This window comes from Procambarus clarkii, chromosome 45 (genome assembly GCF_040958095.1).
Source record: "Procambarus clarkii isolate CNS0578487 chromosome 45, FALCON_Pclarkii_2.0, whole genome shotgun sequence".
NCBI classification, from domain to species: Eukaryota; Metazoa; Arthropoda; class Malacostraca; order Decapoda; family Cambaridae; genus Procambarus; species Procambarus clarkii.
The window spans coordinates 2,875,246-2,898,578 of NC_091194.1; the positions used below are offsets into that span (position 1 = coordinate 2,875,246).

At 36.9% G+C, this 23,333-nt stretch overlaps 2 protein-coding genes across 4 annotated transcripts; one reads left to right on the plus strand and one right to left on the minus strand.

Annotated features, from left to right (window-relative positions):
- The first annotated feature begins 583 nt into the window (after positions 1–583).
- Positions 584–9,434, plus strand: LOC123769880 (ER membrane protein complex subunit 8/9). 3 transcript variants are annotated; one of them, XM_045761295.2, is made up of 7 exons: positions 701–730; positions 2,788–2,893; positions 3,972–4,196; positions 5,536–5,612; positions 6,893–6,962; positions 8,250–8,347; positions 8,845–9,434. In XM_045761295.2, exons 2-7 carry the CDS (start codon positions 2,888–2,890, stop codon positions 9,011–9,013), a joined length of 645 nt encoding a protein of 214 aa, XP_045617251.1. In that variant the 5' UTR covers positions 701–730; positions 2,788–2,887; the 3' UTR covers positions 9,014–9,434. The 3 variants fall into 3 exon arrangements, with proteins under 3 accessions (XP_045617252.1, XP_045617251.1, XP_045617253.1); XM_045761296.2 differs by lacking the exon at positions 2,788–2,893 and having other exon boundaries at positions 584–730; XM_045761297.2 differs by lacking the exons at positions 701–730; positions 2,788–2,893 and adding an exon at positions 791–910.
- A 467-nt stretch (positions 9,435–9,901) lies between these two features.
- Positions 9,902–21,393, minus strand: LOC138350440 (tyrosine-protein kinase CSK-like). The gene is given in 7 exon segments (XM_069301158.1): positions 9,902–11,904; positions 16,735–16,870; positions 18,716–18,792; positions 18,794–18,886; positions 19,356–19,529; positions 21,294–21,359; positions 21,361–21,393. Coding segments are annotated over 7 exon segments (738 nt in total). The 3' UTR covers positions 9,902–11,745.
- Positions 21,394–23,333: the final 1,940 nt, after the last annotated feature.

Below are 23,333 nucleotides of genomic sequence, written 5' to 3' on the forward strand. Positions count from 1 at the left end.
ACAAGGCACATTGTATACAAGACGATTCCGCAACGGAATTTTGAAACGTACCTAACTTAACCTAGCTCAACCTAACGAAACCTAACCCAACCCAACCTAACCTAACCCAACCCAACCTAACCTAACCCAACCAAGCGAAAACCAAGAGAGCGAAATACAGCCGAACCTAAGCTAATACATCCTAGCATTGCAATATACACTGTTTAAACAAACAGAAAACGAGCTTTTATAAACGAGTTTTATAAGAAAACGAGATTTATACGAAAATGCGTTTAATACGAAAACGAGCTTCGTCGAAATGTTTCGTGTCCAAAACGACCAATCCTTGCTCCCTCTAGAGTGTATATGCTCCAAGGTAGGTAATTCCCTTTAATAAATTCATACTTAACCAAACAAAATGCGTATGCGCTTATGTTCAATTATATTATATATAAATGTTCTGATAATTGTTTTGAATAACATACAAAGATTGTATAAGTTTGAAGCGTTGTGTCGAATCGCAAATGTTAAATACATTTATTTAATATAACTGAATACTAAATGCATGTAAGTACCAGCATAAACTTAAAAGGGATTTACACATTATTTTAATTATATGGAAATATATATATATAGTAGTTTTGGTGAGTAAAAGTTATATTATTGGTTGTGTAGGACTGTCATTATTCCTGAGAAGTATGAGGGAGGTGTAGCCGCTCCAGCTGTGTTGTGTTGACGTCCGCTGGCCTCAGTAAGTCACGCTATTTGGGCCTCGTTTCCTGACTAAACTATGGTCTATTGATAGACAACTTGAAGGTTTAATACTTAACGGGTTGTTGGTATAATGAATTTAGTCACGGAGTTGTGATGGGAGTTTTGAAGAGTTGTAGTGGACTGTGTCAGCCACCCGGCCTCTTCCAGCATTCTTCCGGTCAGAAGAAACATATTTTTATCATCATTGTGTTTCGAAAATTTCTGTGAAATGCTTAAAGTTTGTCCAGAAAATAAACTTGTATTCCTTAATGAGGGAACAAATGTATTTCTCTTGCGTCTTAAAGTTAGGTTAATTTGGTATGTTGTAAAGCTTTAGGTAAATTTTCTTGTGTTTTACATTGTTTTCTGTGCCTACCTGTCTAGACTGATTGATTGAACAATGGTCTTGCTTCCAGCAAGGTCTGTTCATGATCCCCGATTGTCCGAGAGATTGGGCACTGTTCCATCACTCTGTCCTCATACTCCAGCTTCGTATTCCTTCTAAGTGCTATATAGTCATGCTAAATTAGTACTTTCTCCTAATAATTCCCTTATGCAGCTCTTCCCTGTGTTTTGTCGGTGTAGGGTTCAGACCTCGGAGAGGACACATGTTCGTCACACACTTATACCACCTGTATTTTGTATTATTTTACAGAATAACTTGATATTAATTTTTTTCAGGTAGTTATAATAGTTTTAGGAATGTACACTCCTTAAACTGTAGTGACATATGATAGTCATCTAATTAGGTGCATTATAGTTATTAAATTATCTGGCCAGACACAGGTGCTTGGGAATCTAAGTGCAGGTTTCAGTCAAAACACAGTACAGTATCTTAACCAGTTGAACATTAGGGTGGCTGATGCCAATTTGCAATGCCAGTGCCTGCCCATGTGGAGTTTGAATATGCAATACTGTTGTGATGTTATTGGAATGCCATGCAATAATCTCAGACTGGTTTTCTAATGTAGATTATAATAGAAAAATCCTCGGGATTAATAGGGGAAAATCCTCGGAATCAATAAGGGGAACTTTTAACAATTCACCAGCATTTTTTCTCCCCTTGAGGCCACTAGTGCAGTATTGGCTCTCACATAAATTCTGGTAAATAATATAAATGTTTACTAGGGAAATTACTTTACAAATAGGCGATGTGACTGTCGGCTGGGCAACAACACCCAAATCATCGATTTTCTGGTGTTGCTCGTTATTTTTGTTAATATGTTAGGAAATAGTGCATCCACAGGCTAAATGCTGGCGTAATTTTTAAAGAGAGCTTCCTTGCTATACATATGATAGTGTTCAAATACAAACACTATGGTATATTTGTATTTGAATACAGTACTTCTGTATTTTTAAATATGATTTGAACACATGAGTGGCTGGATACTGGAAGCCATACCAGAAAACAAGGATAATGCTTTTTGTTGCATATAATTTTAATTCTTTTCATATACAATGTAGTAATTTTCTACCTCTTCTAATGCAATTATTTAACCACTGCACTGCACAAAACATTAAGGCTCTCTGGGGGTTGTGATTTTTGTTTAATTAGGCCATATCTTAAGGTTTTTAACTGTTTTCATTGCTTTTTGTGATTTGAAATGAAAATTATTGAATTTGGAAACATGTTGACATTAACATGTCAACATTTATAAAACATTTATAAAAACAAAAGTATGTCCTTAACAACTGCACCATGAAATTTTAGCCAAAAACAGGTGTGTAGTGCAGGGGTTAAACTATTTTGTCTAAATGGGGAAGACATAAATGAAAAATCCACCGATGAAGAGTTGGAGAGATCTGCATTTCGTGAGTGTATTTTAAGTATAATATAAGTATTCGCTGTATTTGATTAGTGTAGCTATTCATGGCAGTGAAGAAGTTTGAAAACTAGTCATGAAAATGCAGAAGTTTGTTGTAATTCTTAGATTTTTAGCAAATAATGTAAAATTGGTTTTATGCTAAGGCTAACAATCGAGAGCAGAAAATGGTAATTCTCTGAAAGTATATCTTGTGTGGCCCAAGATATGCATGGACATTTATTTTCCACAGATGATGCAGAGAGCCTGATGATATCCTGTTAACCTTCTTGGTGCCTTGAGGCTATTTGTTTCAACTATCTGGTGATAGTTTTGTTTGGATACAAGACAGAATGAAGGTTGGATGGGTGTATTCAGTTATGAATGGTGCACCCAACTGCTTCATCATAATGCTACTATTGTATATGGAGAAATGTTTGCCTTAACACACAATTGCACTGTTCTTTAGGGTACAGTGTTTGTACCTCATTAAAATCTCCTAGTTTGTGTCATATATTAATGTTATTGACTAATGTCATGCCTAGTAACTCATAAACTGTACAATAGCACCTCCATAAACATTTATTTCAATTTTCTGGTCTTTTAATTTAAATTTTAATAAGTAACTTTTGGATGTTTGCAGAACTCACATTGACCTGACTTAGCCTTATTGAGACCTGTTCAGTACATGTCTCTTGCCCAAGCATATCCCTGCTTTGTTTGTACCTAGATTATCTTAGGCCTGTGTCAGATCCAATTAGAACTACTACACTTTGCTTAGTATACCAGTGATTTGTATGAAATTTAATTATTTACATGTTTTGAGGGTGTTTAAATAAGCCAATCTTGCAACTAAAGCTGTGAGTGTTTGCTTGAATTGTAAAAGTCTGAGGAAATCACTGAAAGTACAGTGTTCTAATGTTTTCAATGCATATACAGTACTACATAATAATTTCTGAAAACATTGCATTGCTTGTTTTTATCTAGAGGAAATTATTTTGAATTGAAGAATTGTGCAAAGGATTTTTAAGAGCAGTACTTTGTTGTTTATCGGATAACAAATTGCAAGTAGCTTATAGAAATAATAATATTGAAGTTTAGAACCTAGTTTACATATTGAAACTACTGTACATAGAGAAATTATTTCTAAACTTTGTCATGATACATTACGTGTTTGTTCTAACAAAGGACATTCCAAACAAATATCATTAGTGAACTGTGAATAATGAATAATATAAAAGTAAGGTACAGTACTTGTTATCAAAAGAACTTACTTTGCAGTATGAAATTAACTAATTTTTCATTGCCCTATGTTTTGATAAAAGGAAGTGTATTTTTTAATTTTATATCTGATTCTTGCAACTATTAAGTTTTCAGTATGATACTACCAGTATAGCATGCACTGAAAATTGAAAACTAAATTGTTGTACTTTCCAGGTTAAAACGTGTAGAATGTCAGGTGATATCAGCTTAGCATGCCCCACACTGGCCAAGATGCTTTTGCATGCAGCCCGTTACCCACAGTCAGCAGTGAGTGGCGTGGTACTGGCCCATGCAAGAGGCGGGGACAGCACATCAAATACTGTCTACTTGGTTGATACAGTGCCTCTCTTCCACTTGCAGCTCAGCTTGGCACCTATGCTAGAAGTAGCACTTACTCAGGTAACTTTATATAGGAGTTGGTCAAATAGTACACAATGCAGTTTGACAAAGCTTCTTTCCTAATTTACAAAACTGTATACAGCGGAACCTCGATTCAACGATTCTCGATTCGACAAATCCCTGGTTGGAGGTTTGAATTTTATTTTGTTAGGCACTTTTCACACTCAATAAATGAATCTAAACATTAATTTATTGTTTGTGAAAAGTGTTTTCTTGTGAGAAGTGCAGTTGATGCCTAATTCTTATCAAACCTTAAATTATATATCTACCACCTGTATTGTTATAAATCATGCTCCCATGCGTGTACCGAATACACAAGCACTCGTATACAGTACTGCAGGTCTGTCGAGCAGACAACTACAGTACATGATGACATGGACTGCCTACCAGAACAATATCTCTCACCATGCCAACACACACCAATATGTGTTTTTTGTGTGGTTAGTGGCATATTGGAGCCTTAGTAGTAAAGATCATTGCAATAATAGCCAAACGTGTATGTATACACTCTGGTTTCCTGTCCCTCGACACAATGAATTACTGCATAATATTATAAATCAGATAAGGGTAAGGGAAAGTGTCTTGCTGTGGATAATAAGGCAGTTATCAGAAAAATGCTATCATATCTTAGGAGGAAAGTAGCTGGAAGAGGAGTGTAGCATTGGTATTAGTGATGTTTCTGACATAAACAAATGCAAAGGAAGCAGATCATATAGTTTGTGGAGAGCAGTGACAAAGAAAAGTGACATCAAGGCATTGAAACCTTCCATGAATGAGGCTATAGAGGCTGGTGCTGCTTACCAGTGATTTATGCCACATAGTACCCTGAGGTGAGCAGTTTGCTTATATTCGTGAGAATGCATTAATCATGGGCACTGAAGACTTCAAGATGAGTTCAGGGTGACTACAGAGGTTTAACAGTCAGGATGACAGTGTTAAAAGTGCATTTTGCAGCCTCTGAGTTGTCAAGACTGGCTTTTTACAATTGGATAAATTTTTCACATGTTTTTCATGCAAAATAATTATTCATAGGCACATTAAGCCATTATTTATATATTATATGTGTGTAAATATGCATGAACATTTATTGTATCATTTCATACAAGAAAAATGTGAAGAATTTGCTTATAAATAACAAAAAATGGCAAATTTCAGAGATGTAAATCCAGATCAGATCAGGGATAATAATAATAATCCAGAGTTAGAAGTGCACCTATATCATTGGAGAACTATTCTTTCATTATTCAATTCTTTTATCTATTGTTTTCAATATTTATCCTAGGATAACAACTGATAATACTTTTTACAGCATATACTTCTACCTTTGATTTTCTTTCAGATTGAACAACGTTACAAATCGGAAGGTTTGGTAATAGCGGGTTACTATCAAGCAAATGAACACATCAGAGATAATGTGTAAGTAAAAATTTTAATACTTTTAATTAAGAAATAATTGTCATTTAGTTAAAAAAAATACAATATTTGACTTTTAACAATAACATAGCATCTACAGACGGTAAAAAGAGGAAATAACTTAGTCTATTATTCTCTGTGTATGTAGTTGCAAATATGGTATTTGTGCATAGTATCTTCTTAAAACTTTTTATGTATTTTATGAGGGTAAAAGACTAATTTCAGTCACTGGAAAATTTTGATCTAAGTTGTATAACTAATGAACTTGTTATATTAAAAGTAAGTTGGCTTACAAACTTGTCAGATCACTTTAAATTTATTATTTTTTGAGTTTCACATGAGATTTAGTAGTTAAAATGAGTATTTTGCAGTGTGTTAAAATAAATTTATTTTTTATGTTATTGAATACTATGTAAAGGAGAAAGGACGTTACAATCAGAGTCAAAAATAGGTAGACATATGTGCACATGCAAATGTAACTAGATGAGCATGTACACACAGATGTACACACACAAATACAAAATTTGTGTTTTATTGCTTTCATTATATCATATCTGCAAATGCATGTCATTGGCACTAAGAAAAAACATTACTCAAAAGATGCCAAAGAGTAAAAGCTACTCCATGACCCTTAGATGAAAAATAATTTATTATTATTATTATGTAATACACAAGGAAATCAATAGTGTGATACATCAATAAGAAAATCACAGGAGCAGATTGGGGATTGAGCAAGCATCTTGGTCAATGCCAGACGTACGCCACGCCCCTCAGCCACAATATGCTAAAACGCTATTCAACTTGGGACAATACTGTGTCCTCTAAGGATTCTGTTGGCCCTATATTCCACACCTTCTCTAAAAGTGCATAAAGACTATTCCAACAAAAAAAAAAAATTTGTGGCAACAGGTAGGGGCCAACAGAATCCTTAGAGGACACAGTAGTGTCCCAATTTGAATAACGTTTGAGCGTGTCGTGGCTCAGTGGTATGACATGCATCTGGTATTCACCAAGATGCTGGTTCAATCCCCACTCTGCTTCAGTGATTTCTCAGTAATAATAAAAATATTTTATTTGTGTAATAGACAAAACATTAGACAAGTGATTATATAGTTGGCTAAGTAATTACCGGGTATTTATTACATAATGTTTTATTTATCAACCAAGTTTAGTCCCCGTCGATTTAGAAAAATCAAATGTGCATTATACAGTACAGTACAATATAATCTTTTACATTACTTCTTTTTTTAATTTTGAATTAATATATTTTCTTTTTCTTTCAGGCCAGATTTTGTTGCCTTGAAAATAGCAGAAAAAATTGCAGAAAACAATAATGATGCATGTCTGATAATGGTGAGTGTATTATGTAAACAAAGAGCACACTGTATTAACATAGTCAAGGAATAAGACCCTAGAACCATGGTTAAAATGTCAATAATAAGTAGGAATTAATGTTATGAGATACCTGATGGTTTTGTCTTGTTTATGTATTCAGTTTCATGTTTTCAAGAGGTTTCTGTGCATCATCTTGGTAGTGCGGTGATAACACACTCACCCCACCCATTCTTTGTGTGCAGTTTTGTTTGGATTCATATCCTAGCCAGGGAGGGCTGACAATGTGTTGGCCCTTAACTATTTGCCTCTGTTCACGCAGCAGTAATTGATTTGTTGTAGTGGTGCATGGAATCGTAGTTGATAACCGATTGGCAAATCGTGTTCCAGGGAGAACTACTGAGGAAGGCTTACCATGAGCTATGAGAAGGGAAAGCTCTCAGCCTGCTAATAGCAGTCAGTTAGCATCAGTTTCTTTACCCACCTGTGTAAAAACAAAAATAAAACACTTTTAGTCAACTAGAGACTCTTATATCATGTGTATGATGATAAAAAGAAGATTCATATTGAAATTTGGCAGTGTAGACCACTTCAGTAAATTTTAGCCAAAGTATGTAACATAATTTTCTTTTTTCTTGTGATCAGGGAATGTATTTTAACAATATTAAAAGTATAAGAAAAATTATATTTTTTTCCTTGCGCACACAGTGGTTGTCATGGAAATTGGGGTGAGCAGTGCATGAGTTAAGCTTTCATCATTAGTTATTTTGAGCAGTGTTGCAACAAAATAGCTTGTCTGACCCAACCTTTTACACAACTTGATATTCTTCTGGATGATCCTAATAGTGAGGAAATTGATAGGAGCCATGAAGAGGATTCGAACCAATGCTCTGGATACTCCCAAACAATCACCTTGGACCACTATAGGATCCCAATAAGTCTCGTGTTTGGTTTTCAATTTCCATTTTGTCAGTGATAGGAAACCTGTACTGTACTTAGGTTTATCAAGGTGTCCTCTAGGCCAGGTACAGTACTGACCTTCTCTAACCCAGAATGCAACCCACCACAGTTGACTAACTCGGGGGTACCCATTTAATGCTAGGTGAACAGAGGCATCAGGTGAAAGGAGTATGCCCAGTCATCTTATTCTTTATTCTAGATATGATTTATGGCATAGGTTTTATTTCAACTGGTTTTAAAAATGCTTACATGTAGTGTAACTTTTACACCTTTCCCATTGCCTTAAAAAAATAATTTGCATTTACATTAAAATATAATGTAAACTGTGTTACTGTTGTCATTTTTCAGATTGACAACAAAAGATTGTGTTTAAATCTTCAGTCGGCTCCGGTTATTGTTTCACAGCTTTCTTCAGAGGGAAAGTGGAAAAGCAAAGACAAGTCAAGGTAAAGTTGACAAAAACCCATTTGTGTTTTCTGAGAGTTCTTGGCCTGTGCCACCCATGTAAAAAAAAATGTACGAATAATTTGAGGCATGTTACTCGAGTTAGGTAGTGGATAACTATGACATTTAACAGGGAAAAAGGTATGGATGCTAAGGGGAGAGGGGTTTATTTAAGAGTATCTTGAACCTTTTCTGTTATATCTTCTCTAGTTAAATGCCTCTCCCCACTCCCTATGAAAGTAGGAAATGGGGTAATAATTCCCAATGTCAGGGACAGGAAATCTCTACTTAAGCTTATTGTGGCCCTCCTCTAGGCCAACTACTGACCTTCCCAAGTAACTGTTTTACTGCTAGGTAAACCTGTAAATCCAGTGAAAGTAAACATGTCCAAATGTTTGTTTTACCCAGAAATTTAACCAAGGCCCCTAGGTTGTGCGCAGAGGATATAGACCACTGTGCTACAGAACCCACACTTATGTATTGATAATTTTCTTTTCAGTGTACACGTAGAAGCAGGATCCTTAGAAGTAATATCACAACTTCTGCAGCGGAAGGTTCAGCATGATATAAATGATTTTGACAATCATCTTGATGATCTAACCTATGACTGGTCCAATCCTCACATCAACAAACTCTTAACAACTCTTACAGCAGCTGCCCAAGACTAGCGGTGACAGCTGGTGACAAAATATCTACTTTATACTTCCCAGTCTGTCACTGTTCATGTGTAACGTTTAAACCGGCACTCCTCCCATCGTGTTAAGATTACCAGGTTTGTCTGTCTTGGTAGGTACTGTATTTCCTTAACACCTTGTAGACATTACAGTACAAATCCCGAAATTGTCAAAATATTTGCTTTAAGGGAAAAATGTATGCATTTTATGTTTAATTAAAAATGTTTGCGTTAAAAAAAGTATCAACAAAATTAATATGCAGAATATTCGTTACAAATAGATGTTCTATATTTTATGTGTATTTAATGCTTTACAAGATTACATTTAACTAGAGTTGCTAACACATGCATTAATGTTATTACTAAGGAATTGTACATTATTTTATTTGAAATAATTAAAATACATGATACTGTAAGTTGTTTGATGAATCCATCATTTAGATTTAAGCATTCTGTATATCAGTATAGTGTACAACATTATCCCACGTCTTATTTCTTTTTTACGTTAATATTTATTTATTAATCATTAAGTCTTTATATGCTATGGTAAATTGTGGATAGCAATCGTTGAACTTTTGGATTACATTACAGTACATATTAGAGCAACGTCCCCAGCTCTCGGCCACTTAAAATTATAGTACAATATTGGCAGTTGTAGCGTAATAGTAAATATAGATGAGAAAATCAATTGGAACAATGAGGGGATAATATATGAGCCAGCGACCTGGGTGCTCCTAGACGTGCACCTTACTCCTGGACTACAGCATGGTATAACTTGTACAACCTGAGATTCTACCGAGTCCACAGGATGTCTGCAATTCAATACCAATTCCAGTACATAAGAGTTCCATCATAAGATAAAATAGGGATATAAATAGTCATATTATTTAATTAAAAGATTTTATTTTTGTATATGTTTATAGCTGACCTCTGACCTGGAACTGGTTGGCTATAAAGTAACAACCTGTTTATAGTATATAACAGATGACCTGTAGTTGGTGAGATCAGTCTATTTGAAACATAACGAGGCCTTTCAAGGCCAGTTTGGGTCTAGAAGAACTGGATACCTGAAGATTGGATCCCCAAGAACAAATTGAGCTCGCTTGTCTCCTGCATTACCACCCTTCCATGGCTGATGTCAGGTTTAAAATGTTTATCCACCAAGAGGTGACAAGAAACATCCATGGTCGGCCTGTGTTATTCCTACTTGTCCCTTGAAGTTGCAAACATGTCTGGACCCACAAATAGTTGCACTTGGCACAAGACAGGTGAGTTAGTATTATGTTTATGCTTCAGTAACTGAAGTAGGGAGTCCATCTACATTGTTGTCTGGTGTCAGATCACCTGTAGTTGTCATGTTGTATACAGAACTCAACAACAGGAGTTTTAATACTGAATTATACTTATGATTGTATCTACATATTTGTAACTCTGTCAAGATAGTTTTAGAGTAAACTTTTTAAAACAAAGTTCTCATTATTTCTAGTAAAATATACACCAATGTTTATAAATGTCTTTGTAAATAACAGTTGGTCTTTGCTTCAATAAATTTCTAGATAGTTGAACAGTTTTTTATGTTCAGTGGAACAAACAAACATGTCGTTTTAGTGAGGACCTCGCCTAAGCCAGCACTAGGATGTGGCTGTGTTAGCAGTGGACCTAATCCAATTAAAAACTATTATATAGTGCATAAAGTCTTTTAAAAAGCTTAAATATGGCCTTATTTTACAAATTATATTATCAAACAATATTTTTTAAAAATATATACTGTATATACAGAAGAGTAAAAAATGAATCCATTATTGCACCATATGTTGTGGATGGTCCACTCCCAAAGGAATTTTAATCCAAATATTGATAAAAGTTAATAAATTATATAAACAAATACAACAATTATCATCTAGGTATTTTTCTCAAACAATACGTCAAAAGACTATGAACCAAAATTATCAAATCATGTTCCCAAGTCAGTCTTACTCTGCCTTCAAACACCAGAGATGCTTTGGCTGGCAGTCAACAGTTTTTTGTATTAATTATTGCATTACATGCACTGTATTTGCCATTTCTATTAACAATATCTTACAACAGCAACCATGGTGGTAATAAAAATGGAGAGATTTTCCACGAGGGAAAATTTTTGTAAGACGAGTAAAAGCAGATGATGGGAGTGATACTGATGGTGTGAGGGAGCCGAGGTATCTCATCATGCTCGCTCCCTCCCACTCTTATCACCCAGAAACTTTTATAAAAATGCATTCAGCTTCAGTTTTAAGATAATTTTGCAGTAAATGTCCAGTAATTACAAGAAATAGTAATTATATTTCTGTATTGTGACAAATAATGTTCATCAGCATACCTGATATTTTCAACATATTTCTTTGCTCATTGCCTAAACATGGTTACACATATTTGGAATCCCTTACATTGTTAATCCAACTGCTAGTTGGGTTGGCTTCCAATAACGTGCAGAACAGGTATACTGTATATGCCTTATGAAGTTTCATATTCAGGTTAACATGAATAGTAAAGCAAGGATATTGTATCATTGGTAGTAACTTAAAAAAAAAAAGTAACAAGGACATATAAGATCTGAATCTCTAATGCTGGAGAATTAAGACAAGATAATTTTTCTCATAACACTATCTAAACTTTGACAATAAGCATGTTATACTGTGAACAATAAGGAGCCTTCAAGTGATACATTTCTAGTGTTTCAGCTGCTGTTGCTCACAAACATCCCTCCTGAAGTTCTCTGATTACTGCAATGAGCTCCGAAAAGTTTGGTCGTCCGCTTGGTTCATGATCCCAGCAAGGACGAATCAACAATGAATATATGTTGTTATTACATGGAGGCTTCAGGTTCAAGCGCTTCCCATTCTTCAAAAGCTGTAATAAGAAATGCAAATTTCAGTTCCTTGAATTTTGTAAGTAAATTTATTTTTATATAAGAATGGGTTGTGAAAGTAAATATTTTGGTGATTAAGTGGTACATTCTTGCAAAGCCACTAACGCGTATAACACACTGGGGAAAAAGAGGCGAGGCCTTGCTTTCTGATTATAGATTGGCAGTAGATGAAATTAGGTACAAGGAAGAGATCACAGTGATATGTGGACTTCTGCCTAGAAATGGAGTTGGCAATACAATGTAGCCCTAATTATCTGGAACAATTGGTACCTCTGGACGTATGGATGAGTGAAGAAAAGATCACTGGCTGTGAGAGAGCTTCAAGCATCTCTCAACACCATCCCTGTTTAACTTGTAGCCTTCACTGTATTTCTCAGTACTTCACTGATTTTTCTCTATTGATTCTTGCATTTTTAAGCATTCTATTTCACAACTTTCACTTTAATTACAGTGAGTTAGCAGGGATAAATTAATTTGGCTAAGAAAATACGTAAAACATTACCTAGCCGACATCATTGCCACTCACTCCCTTGGTAAATACCTAATGTTATTTGCTGATCCAGGCCATCACTAGTCAGTCATTTCCCCTATATTTATAAAGTGAGATAAAATGGTTAGTTTTTCATTGGCCAAGAAAATTCCTAAAACATTGCCTAGCAGGGGACATCTGTATGGGCTAGTTAGTACATCTCCATCAAAACTCCCTCACTTATTGTGCAACTTTGCTAATTATTGCTCCCCTGTTACTAAAGACAGTGTACAGGCATTTATAATATATTCACAAATGTTGTATCCATAGACTTTACAGTGGATACCTGTTATCACACATTGTTATTATACTTCCATGTTTGTACTCTGCAGATAGTGACTACTTGGCATACAAAATTCAGTTCTCAGACTCCACTGAACCTAATACTTCAGCAGCTTGTAACACTTCTACAATTGTGACAACTTAAACATAATTAGGTTAGTAAAATTGATTTTTTTTTTTATCTTTCAGAAACATGCACATGGTACCCACAAGTTATCCATTTGCTCTTGGGCCTAGCAGATAAATGTAGGGTAAATGTAGACTATGGAAATTGTATAAATGCCTATATTTATTATATTTCCTACTTAATCTATGTTAAACTAGTTTGATATAGTAGAGTGAGGGAGACAAAACTTGGAGAGGTCTGACCACTGCAAAAGAAGCTATTCATGCCTGTCCCTTATTAAATAAACAAATGCCTTACTCTGATTTCTTGCCTTGTCATTCATAAGATACAATCTCCAATGGTTGTAGATTATGTAATTTGTTGTTTATAATAGCTACCAAATGTGATAGTGACAGGAGGATGGCCATGGAAATCAAACAGGAAGTGGGAAAATTGTCTCTGGCTAGGACATGTATTGGCCACACATGGTGAATAACAAATTGTCTCTTAACTAAACAAAGATGTACATCTTTACACAGTCCAGCTAAAAGTTGTGTACTTCTGGCTCATAATATAATATAGAGGTTAGTTTGTAATCATTGCCAACTCTTGGGCACTTTCATGAACCTCTGGCAGTTTGTAGGCAACAAATCAAATACACAAAGAATGTAGGTGTTGAAGCAAAACAATGTATTTGCAAAATGTATCACTTATTTTTGGAGTACTGTAGTTAAAATTACTGTGTAGTTAAGAGTAAGAATTAATGAAAGGTATAATGTAAATGAAAAGGGTTTCAAAGTTGCATACACTTATGACCCTCAATGCCCGAGTAGTTGTTAACAGCCATTATCAAACTATTTGACGGGAGTCTTGTTCAATTTCTGTTCAGAGATAAGAAATTTCTATTTAGGCTTATCGAGGCCCTCCTTTCCCTAGGTCAATTACTGACCTTCCCAGGATGCAATCTTCAAAAGTTGCCTAATGCTTAGGTACCTTTTTTACTGCTAAGTAAACAGAGGCATTAGGCAGAAGGAAATGCACCCAACCATTTCTGTTCTTCCCCGAGATTCTCTGGTATAAGTTGACGTAGACCACTATACTGCATGACCCAAGCTAACCTATAAATATCACGTGCCTTTTTAAAATAAATTAATAGATTTTATATGTGATGTTGTAAGCACAAAGTAACATTCGTCTATTGGTATATACTTGTACACGGTAACTCCATTGATCTAAATGTTCACTAAATCTGAAAGAGTTACTAAAACTATTCCTAAAATAATAGCAAAACAATATATTATTTATTTTAAATAAGGCAAATACAATATACTAATTTCCATTGTTTTAATTACAGGTCATTGAATCGTGGGTATGTGTGGAGAGAAGCAGTAATCGAAGAATACTTGTGCATATTAATTCGCACAAGGAAAGCAGCCTACCAAGCCTGAACGCTGGTACTACAAGGCCTTGGAGCATGAGATCCACCCTTGCATACTGGGAGAAACTACCAAGATTTGGCTCTGTACAAATTGAGGTGAGCTTGTAATGACTGGTGTATAATGTCTAGTTTTTATTAATCTAAATGTTTTCATTTAAGTATCAGTTTTTGTTAATTTGTATGTTGTGAACAAGAGAATGTATGTAAAGATGATGTCCTGCACTCTTGTGAGGTTAGTGTTACCACCCTCTGAGGGGAGGTAGACTTGGCCGAGTGTGGTGGTGTGTTGCATCCACGCATGAGAAGTCCATCCCAGTAACGAGGCATTTCTCTTCCATTGGCAATGAGATTTGTGTACCCTTAAGTGATTGATTTCCATGTGAATGTCTCATTTCATGTCTATTTTAATACACATGAAATGGGACATATACAAGGAAAGCAATCACAAAGGTGCACATATCTCTGTGCCATGAGAGATAAACACCTTAGGTGAATGGTTCCAAGAGTGCACTCAACACAGTTGGCTGTGTTGAGTGCACTCTTGGAACCATTCACCTAAGGTGTTTATCTCTCATGGCACAGAGATATGTGCACCTTTGTGATTGCCTTCCTTGTATATGTTCCCATTTCATGTGTATTAAAATAGACATGAAATGAGACATTCATATGGAAATCAATCACTTAATGGTACACAGATCTCATTGCCAATGGGAGAGAAATGCCTCGCTACTGGGATGGACTCCTCAAGCGTGGACACAACACACCACCACACTCGGCCAAGTCTACCTCCCCTCAGAGGGTGGTAACACTAACCTCACAAGAGTGCAGGACATCATCTTTACATACATTCTCTTGTTCACAACATACAAATTAACAAAAACTGATATTTAAATGAAAACATTTAGATTAATAAAAACTAGACATTATACACCGGTCATTACAAGCTTGGGGAAATGGATAGATGCAATAAAATAAAGAATAAATTAAAATATTTTATTAACCCTGAGGTAGGGAATCTATTCACCTGGAACTGTTTGGTTCACTGGGTTTCAGCTAAGGGGCGCTGGCTATCTGGGACACTTATTTTGCCTTAAGTTCTTATGGTAGTAGCATGGCCCATCACAGGCTACCTTGCGGAGGTTCTAGGTCTCCGACCAGGCCTCCAGGTTGTTGGACGTAGCTATTCGCAGCCTGGTTGATCAGGCATTCTTTGGAGGTGTGTGTCGCATTCTCTCTGAAACGGTGTTCAAGAGAGCACTCGATAAACACCTTCAAGAATACCTGATCAACCAGGTTGCAAGCAGTCACATCCAACAACCTGGAGGCCTGGTCAGAGACCCAGAACCTCCACAAGGTAGCCTGTGATGGGCCATGCTACTGCCATAAGAACTTATTTTGCCTTTGGCAAAATAAGTGTCCCAGATACCAAGTGCCACTTAGCTGAGTTGTGAAGCCGAAGATGGGCCATGTGAGAAGCATGTGTCCAGGTGCATAAGGGAAACACTAGCAGAAACCACGTGTGACTTATGCCACTCACTACCTGATGACAGATACATCACAGTCTGGGTACTTATGAGGGAATGAAGCAAATGATTGTTGCTGGATATTACCCAATTTTCTAAAAGCAGTTGCTTATGTTGTTTGCACTTTCTTGCTTTTGGGGTTGATCTTTGATCTTAAACCCCCCCCCCCTCACCTAACATACAGTTTCAGGTTTTGTAAGTACTGTACTTAAATGTTTGACGAATCCTGGCCAATAACCCGATACTCTGAGGCAAGGGGAGTTTTGGGATCAGAGATCAACCTAAGACCAAGAAAAATTGCAACAAAATGAGCAATTGCTTGAAGAAAATTAGGTAATATGAGGGACTGAAGCAAATGATTATTGCAACTGTCATCAGGTGGTGGCCAGATGGCAGTAGGCAAACGGGGTCTCGGACACCTGGCACATATCTTAAGGCTCAACAGTACCAGCACTTGGGAGTTGCTGAAAGGTATCGCCCTGAAATATAAAGAATGTGTTCAGACACTGAAGGGAAGACAAAACCTATCTCTACAGAACTATCAAAAGTGAAGGAGAACGTGGATATAGTAACCTGTCATCCAAAAATAATAGGTACTATTATTACTTTGGGTGAAAGTAGAAAATATGGACTGTTGCCCCACACACAAAAATTAATAGTACAATTTTTTTTTAAGCCTGAGAAGGAAACTAAACCTGAATTTTCCTTAGCCTAGTATAGTACATGTGTACTGTACTAAATTAGGCCTATGAAAGGTTAGGTTTATTGTTGCTGTTCCAATTTTTGGTACATACGCTCATTGATTAATGATCCAATATTACAAAATATGAACCTTTATGGTACAACAGTCATAATGGTTTTGTACATTCCATCCATAGTAGCTATAGGTTTTATCAATTCTGGAGGGTGGATAGAAATATACTTAATCCTCACCTGCAACAGATTTTCTGGTTTCTGAGGCAGGTCTGGTTCCAGTCCCCGAGTGAACACTTCCCAGCAGGTAACACCATAAGACCAAACGTCACTTTTGTGGGAGAATTTGCCGTGCTCAATGCATTCTAGGGCATACCTGTAATTCAAAAAGATCATGAAAATATACAAAATAAATAACCCAAGCCATGCATGAAATATGTTTGTGTGGATTGGGTTATTTGTTTTAGCTATGCTACAGTGACTTATTCTTTGCATACACATTATTTTTTGAAGCCAACTCAGATTAAAATATTTGTTGAAGGTACTGAATATATCTCCTAAAAATAATAGTACAACCAGTAATCTATATCATGTAAATTGGTTATTTGTTGAGTCAAGATATCTATCACAACCAAGACATGAATATTGTACTAGATAAATAAATAAAAATGGCATTGAATTATCTTAAACAGCCAAATGTCTGTCATTTTACTATGATATTTCATCATAAAGAATGAGAAACAGATTAGCAGGACAAGCTATTTGAACATGCATAAGGAGGAAGAGGAAGTAAGTACTAATTATCAAACGAAGACACCAAGCCCGGAAGACTGTAGCACCATCTGTGTCATGGGTTATTCAAAATGTCCTAAATATTGCTCAGAATACCAATACTTGATGCAAAAATGTGAAAGGTGAGACATGTCAAACATTTCTGATTCACCAAGGGTTTTACTGAGGGACAAATGATTCGAAGGGAAATTAAGAAAACAAGCCCTACGATAATTTTGAATACAAGAGATAGTAAATTTGGGGAAATCACACCCCCCCCCCTTACAGTTACTTGCTGTTTGCTGTTGCTTAGATACTCCCTTATCGTTGGAGCACATTACCTTTTACTCCTGCCTGTTTCTCCAACTTTTGTAACGGCCTTTTGTGGGGTACTGTGTCAAAGGTTTTCTGACAATCCAAGAAAATGCAGTCTGCTCACCCTTCTCTTTCTTGCCAAATTTCTGTTGCTTGGTCACAGAATTCTATTAAGCCTGTCAGACACGATTTACCATCCCTGAACAAATGTTGGTGGTGTGTTACAAAGCTCTTTCCCTCCAGATGTTCTATGAGCCTTTTCCTCACGATCTTCTCCATCACCTTGCATGGTAAACAAGTTAGAGAAACTGGCCTGTATTTCAGTGCCTTTTGCCTGTCATCCTTTTTGTACATTGGGACTACATTATCTGTCGTCCAGTTTTCCAGGTCTCCTGTTTCCAGTGACCTGTTATACACCTTAGAGAGTGGGGACACACACTATTAAGTACGGTATGTGGAACAGGTGTAGAAATGAAAACGTATACTATACAAGATGTAGTATGAAGTGGATTGATTAAAATGTAATGCACTTAAGTGTTGTGATATAAACAGATATAATGGAAAGCAACAGTCATTTTAACTTGCTAACTACCAGCCAGCAGGTCAACATGCCCTCCCCCCCCCCCATGCCCACCAACTAGGGCTTGAGTGGAGAGAGAGACAATGAACTGTCATGGTCATAACAGGTGGACAAGGAAAAAGTAAGTGGACTACACTATAGAGGTAGATGACAATTATCTTGGAAGGGAAGAGTGGAACTATATGAAGGGCAAGTACATGGGGCTAACTAAAAAATTGTGACGCGATTGTGTGGTTATGGAGCCGACTGGAAAAAACTACTACTATGAGCTACCCCCTCATGAGAAGCTCCCAGAAAGAAGGAAAGCATCGCAGCTATACATTATCATTCTAATTTCAATGGAGCTCTCCTTCAGACTCAAGCTCCCTCAATATGAAAATATCTTTTTGATTTAACAAAAAAAAAAACTGTAGTTATACATATAAAGAAATTTAATAGATATGACTTAGGTTATTAAAAAATATTAAATTGGTAAATTCCCCCAAAATTCAGAAAATACAAGAAACTGACCCGGTTTTAATAATGCCCGAAGATTTCAATCCTAAAATTACCTACCAAGGAAGAGGCAAGGCCCGTTGTGTTTGACGAATATAGTAGTTTCCGCTGTTGGGTTGTTGGGCCAAGCCAAAATCCCGTGATCTTTACATTATGATAATCTGCTACAAGAATATTGCGTGCTGCAAGGTCACGGTGAATGATGCTGCACTGTTCAAGGTAATCCATCCCCTACAGAAAAAGCATACCATTCAGATACCAACAAACTGTAACTAAGAACATAATCACGGAAACTGCAAAAAGGTCTTTTGATCTAAAAGGAGCAGCTGTAATCTAGGTTATTATTATTTACATACCAAGCAAATACCCTATTTTCCAACAGATAGGATGCATTGTTATAATGTTAAGTTTAAGCACGATGTCGTAGCTCACACAAAACAACATGATAATGGGAAGCTTGCATTTTAATATGTACAGTATATTGAAAACTAAATAAATGTATGGTGAAACGTAGTAAAAATAAAAATTTCACAAAATATCCTTGTAAAATAAGTGGGGCATCTAAAGCAAAGGTGCATCTTATATTTCAGGAGAATACAGTCATTATCTTACATTAATAGTAATGTTAATGTAAGATCCTTAAAAGTATAGTTTCCAATAGGCAGGAATTGCTAACAGCCATGTCTTAAAAAAAAAATACCTCGGCAATATCCATAGCAAACTTTAGGAGCGTGTTGTCCTTCAGGTGTTCTTTATGTGTCTTGATATAATCCTTGAGTGAGCCCATGGGTAGATACTCCATGACCATATACATGTCTTCTCCTTCAGACTCTACAAGACCACACAGTTCTACTATGTTTTTGTGCTTCAGCTTCTGCAAATATATTAAATTTATACATTATATATTAAGAAGAGGAAAAGAGTACCACCTCTGGCTGGAAGAAGGGGACCCTTAGCCTCGGAGGAAACCACACATAACACATTAGAGGGAATGTTTAGGTCCCCCCTTCAACACAGTTTTCTGTGTGCTTTTCTCCTACCACTCCATTCCTTTTGTGTGTTTTTTTTATATATATATATTAAAATATATTAAATTTCTGAACAGTTTTAATTACAGTGTCATGTTCTTGCACAAAATATAAATTCTTTGAAACTGTGTGCAATATTTATATGAACACAGAACCAACAAGTCCAATATCAAGTATGGCAAATAAGAACACATGCATTGTAATAAATTTATACAAAATCTAAACACTCATACAGTACCTAGATATACATGTATAAAAGACAACACCAAAGTACTTCCTGACTAATAGCCCAACTACTTGGACTGGATGGTAAAGTGAAGATCTCGCTTACCGCAGGTTAGCATTCAATTCACAACCGTCCAAGAGGTTGGCCATCATATTCTTTCCCTCCATCCTATCCTAAACTATTATTCCTTCCAAGTGCTATATAGTCATAATGGCTCAGTGCTTACTCCTAATAATAACCTTACAGTCCTGGCTAATAGAGCAGCAAACTGAGGGGAATGGAGATGCAAGGTGGTAGTAATGTGGTCCACAACCACTGGAAACTTCAACAATAATTATGATAAATCAAATAAAGAAGATTGAGGGACCATGACCAAGAGCCCCACTAATGTAACCACAAATATGTAAATATGTTAAGGCTACAACATAGGAGAAAGAGAGGCAATATGATCACTACATGCAAAATAATAACTGGAATTGACTTAATAGACAAGGAGGCATTTTTGAAACCTGCAACTTCAAGAACAAGAGGTCAAAGATCCAAGGTAAGGAAAGAAAGATATAAAATACAGTACTATATATGAAAGTTTTTCTTACAAATAGAGTTTTAGAAGGCTGGAACTAGTAAGGTGAGAAGATGATGGATGTCATAACCATTAGCGGTTTCAAAACATTACACGACAGATTATTGGGGAAGACGAGATACCAGAAGTATATCTCTCATGCTGTAACTACATTTAGGTAGTTACTTACACATACACACACACACTCCTGCACAAAAAGCTCAACGGAAAGAAAATGGCCACTTTCCTTTAGGTATCAGTGGAGGCATTAGTCTGGAGAAAACATGAGAATTCTACAGACTATAGATATTAAAACAGACAAAATCCTGCATCATTACATCAGAGATACACAAGCAGCACCACACATTTCACAATAACTTTTCATTATTAATATAATAATAATTCCTGTAGTTGGGGGGTGGGGGCAGGAAGCATATGCATACACAGTATATATACTTTAGGCTTGTATCGAGACTGCCCACCCCCCAAAGTCGAACTACTGACCATCCCCAGGATAAAATCCCACAACAGTTGCCTAACTCCCGGTACCTATTTACTGCTAAGAGAACAGAGGCATTAGATGATGGGAAAGAAACGATGTCTATTTCACTCACTTGGGCCCTACCAACAACACCACAGATGCACACAATAAATGGTATTACCAACACTATTGTGGAATGCCTCTTAAAAATGTATATTTCCCATAAATCACTACGTGATCCAGGAGATTGAAATAGACGAGCTGATAAATCTCTGCACAGAACTATTCACATATAACTGTGAAGTGAATGATCTGGCTAATCAAAACAATTACCCACCTACCTTCATGATATCAACTTCTCTCTTAAAATCACCAACTTCACCCACGGCTTTGAGTGTCTTGATGGCAAACAATCTTCTTGTTCCCTTGATCATCTGTCATCATTCCTCTGTGTACTTCCCCATAGTTGCCCTGTTGATGTCATTAATCCAATATTGTACACACAATTCCCGTTATTGGGGACAGGAAGCCTGTACTTAGGCTTATCCAGGTCCCCCCCCCCCCCCTAGGGCCAACTACTGACCTTCCCTAGCATGCAGCCCACAACAGCTGCTTAACTCTCAGGTAACCATTTACTGCTAAGTCAACAGACACATCAGGTGAAAAGAAACTTGCCCATCCATTTTTATCCTGCCCGGGAATCGAACCCGGGATCCTTGCTTGTGAGTCAAGGATATAGACCACTATACAACTGTGGCTATAATCTAAAATATCATGAAAAGAAAACAAAAACTTATTTATCTGAAATATATGACTCACAATGTTTATTTAAACATTTTATATACAACATGTATATTCACTTTTAAACTTGGATATATATACAGTACTGCTTAAATTTTATTTAAATAATCTTAGATAATTACTGGTACTGTACTGCAATTACTTTTATTTATTTTAAGAGCATGAGTATGTACAATTAATGGAATATAACCTTACCTCTCCAATCTTTATGTCAAAGACAATAGCAGATTTATCCAGCTGTAAATGGGTGGGTAGGCAAGGCAGGAACTTCGGGAATACGCTCTGCCGCAAGTGGAGGAAGGAGCAACTCTGGTCACTGTAGTCAACCACTATGCTGCCAGTGTTGCCATTGTCTCTGTAGTTAACCATTATGCTACCAGTGTTGCCACAGTCACTGTAGTCAACCACTATGCTGCCAGTGTGGCCACAGTCTCTGTAGTCAACCATTATACTGCTTCTGTTGCCACAGTCTCTGTAGTCAACCACTATGCTGCCAGTGTTGCTGCAATTGTTGCCACAGTACTGTAGTCAACCCTCAATGCTGCCTGTTTTGCTGCCAGTGTTGCCAGAGTCTCTGTAGTCAACCACTATGCTGCCTGTGTTGCTGCCAGTGTTGCCACTGTCACTGTAGTCAACCACTATGCTGCCAGTGTTGCCATAGTCTCTGTAGTCAAACACTATGCTGCCAGTGTTGCCATAGTCTCTGTAGTCAACCACTATGATGCCAGTGTTGCCACAGTCACTGTAGACAAACATTATTTTGCCAGTGTAGCCACATTCACCGTAGTCAACCACTATGCTGCCAGTGTTGCCACAGTCACTGTAGTCAACCACTATGCTACCAGTGTTGCTGCCAGTGTGGCCACAGTCACTGTAGTCAACTACTATGCTGAGAGTGTTGTCAAAGTCAATGTAGTCAACAACTAGGCTGTCAGTGTTTCCACAGTCACTGTAGTCAACCATTATGCTGCCAGTGTTGCCACAGTCACTGTAGTCATCCTTTATGTTGCCAGTGTTGCCACAGTTACTGTAGTCTACCACTAAACTGCCAGTGTTTCCACAGTCACTGTAGTCAACCACTATGCTGCCAGTGTTGACACAGTAACTGTAGTCAACCACTATGCTGCCAGTGTTGACACAGTCACTGTAGTCAACTTACTATGCTGCCAGTGTTGCTGTCATTGTGGCCACAGTCATTGTAGTCTACCACAATGCTGCCAGTGTTGCCACAGTCACTGTAGTCAACATTTATGCTACCAGTGTTGCCACAGTCACTGTATTCTACCAAAATGCTGCCAGTGTTGCCACAGTCACTGTAGTCAACCATTATGCTGCCGGTGTTGCCACAGTGACTGTAGTCTACTTCTATGCTGCCAGTTTTTCCACAGTCACTGAAGTCTACCACAATGCTGCCAGTGTTGCCACAGTCTCTGTAGTCAACTCTTTTGCTGCTTGTGTTGTCTCAGTCTCTGTAGTCAACCACTATGCTGCCAGTGTTGTTATAGTCTCTGTGGTCTACTATTATACTGTTTGTGTTGCCACAATCACTGTAGTCAACTACTATGCTGCCAGTGTTACCA

Bases quoted from the DNA above. Each gene is read 5' to 3' on its own strand.
- LOC123769880 (XM_045761295.2), top strand. The intron at 4,197-5,535 runs GTAACTTTATAT...ATTTTCTTTCAG, and splicing joins TAGAAGTAGCACTTACTCAG to ATTGAACAACGTTACAAATC. The intron at 8,348-8,844 runs GTAAAGTTGACA...TTTTCTTTTCAG, and splicing joins AAAAGCAAAGACAAGTCAAG to TGTACACGTAGAAGCAGGAT.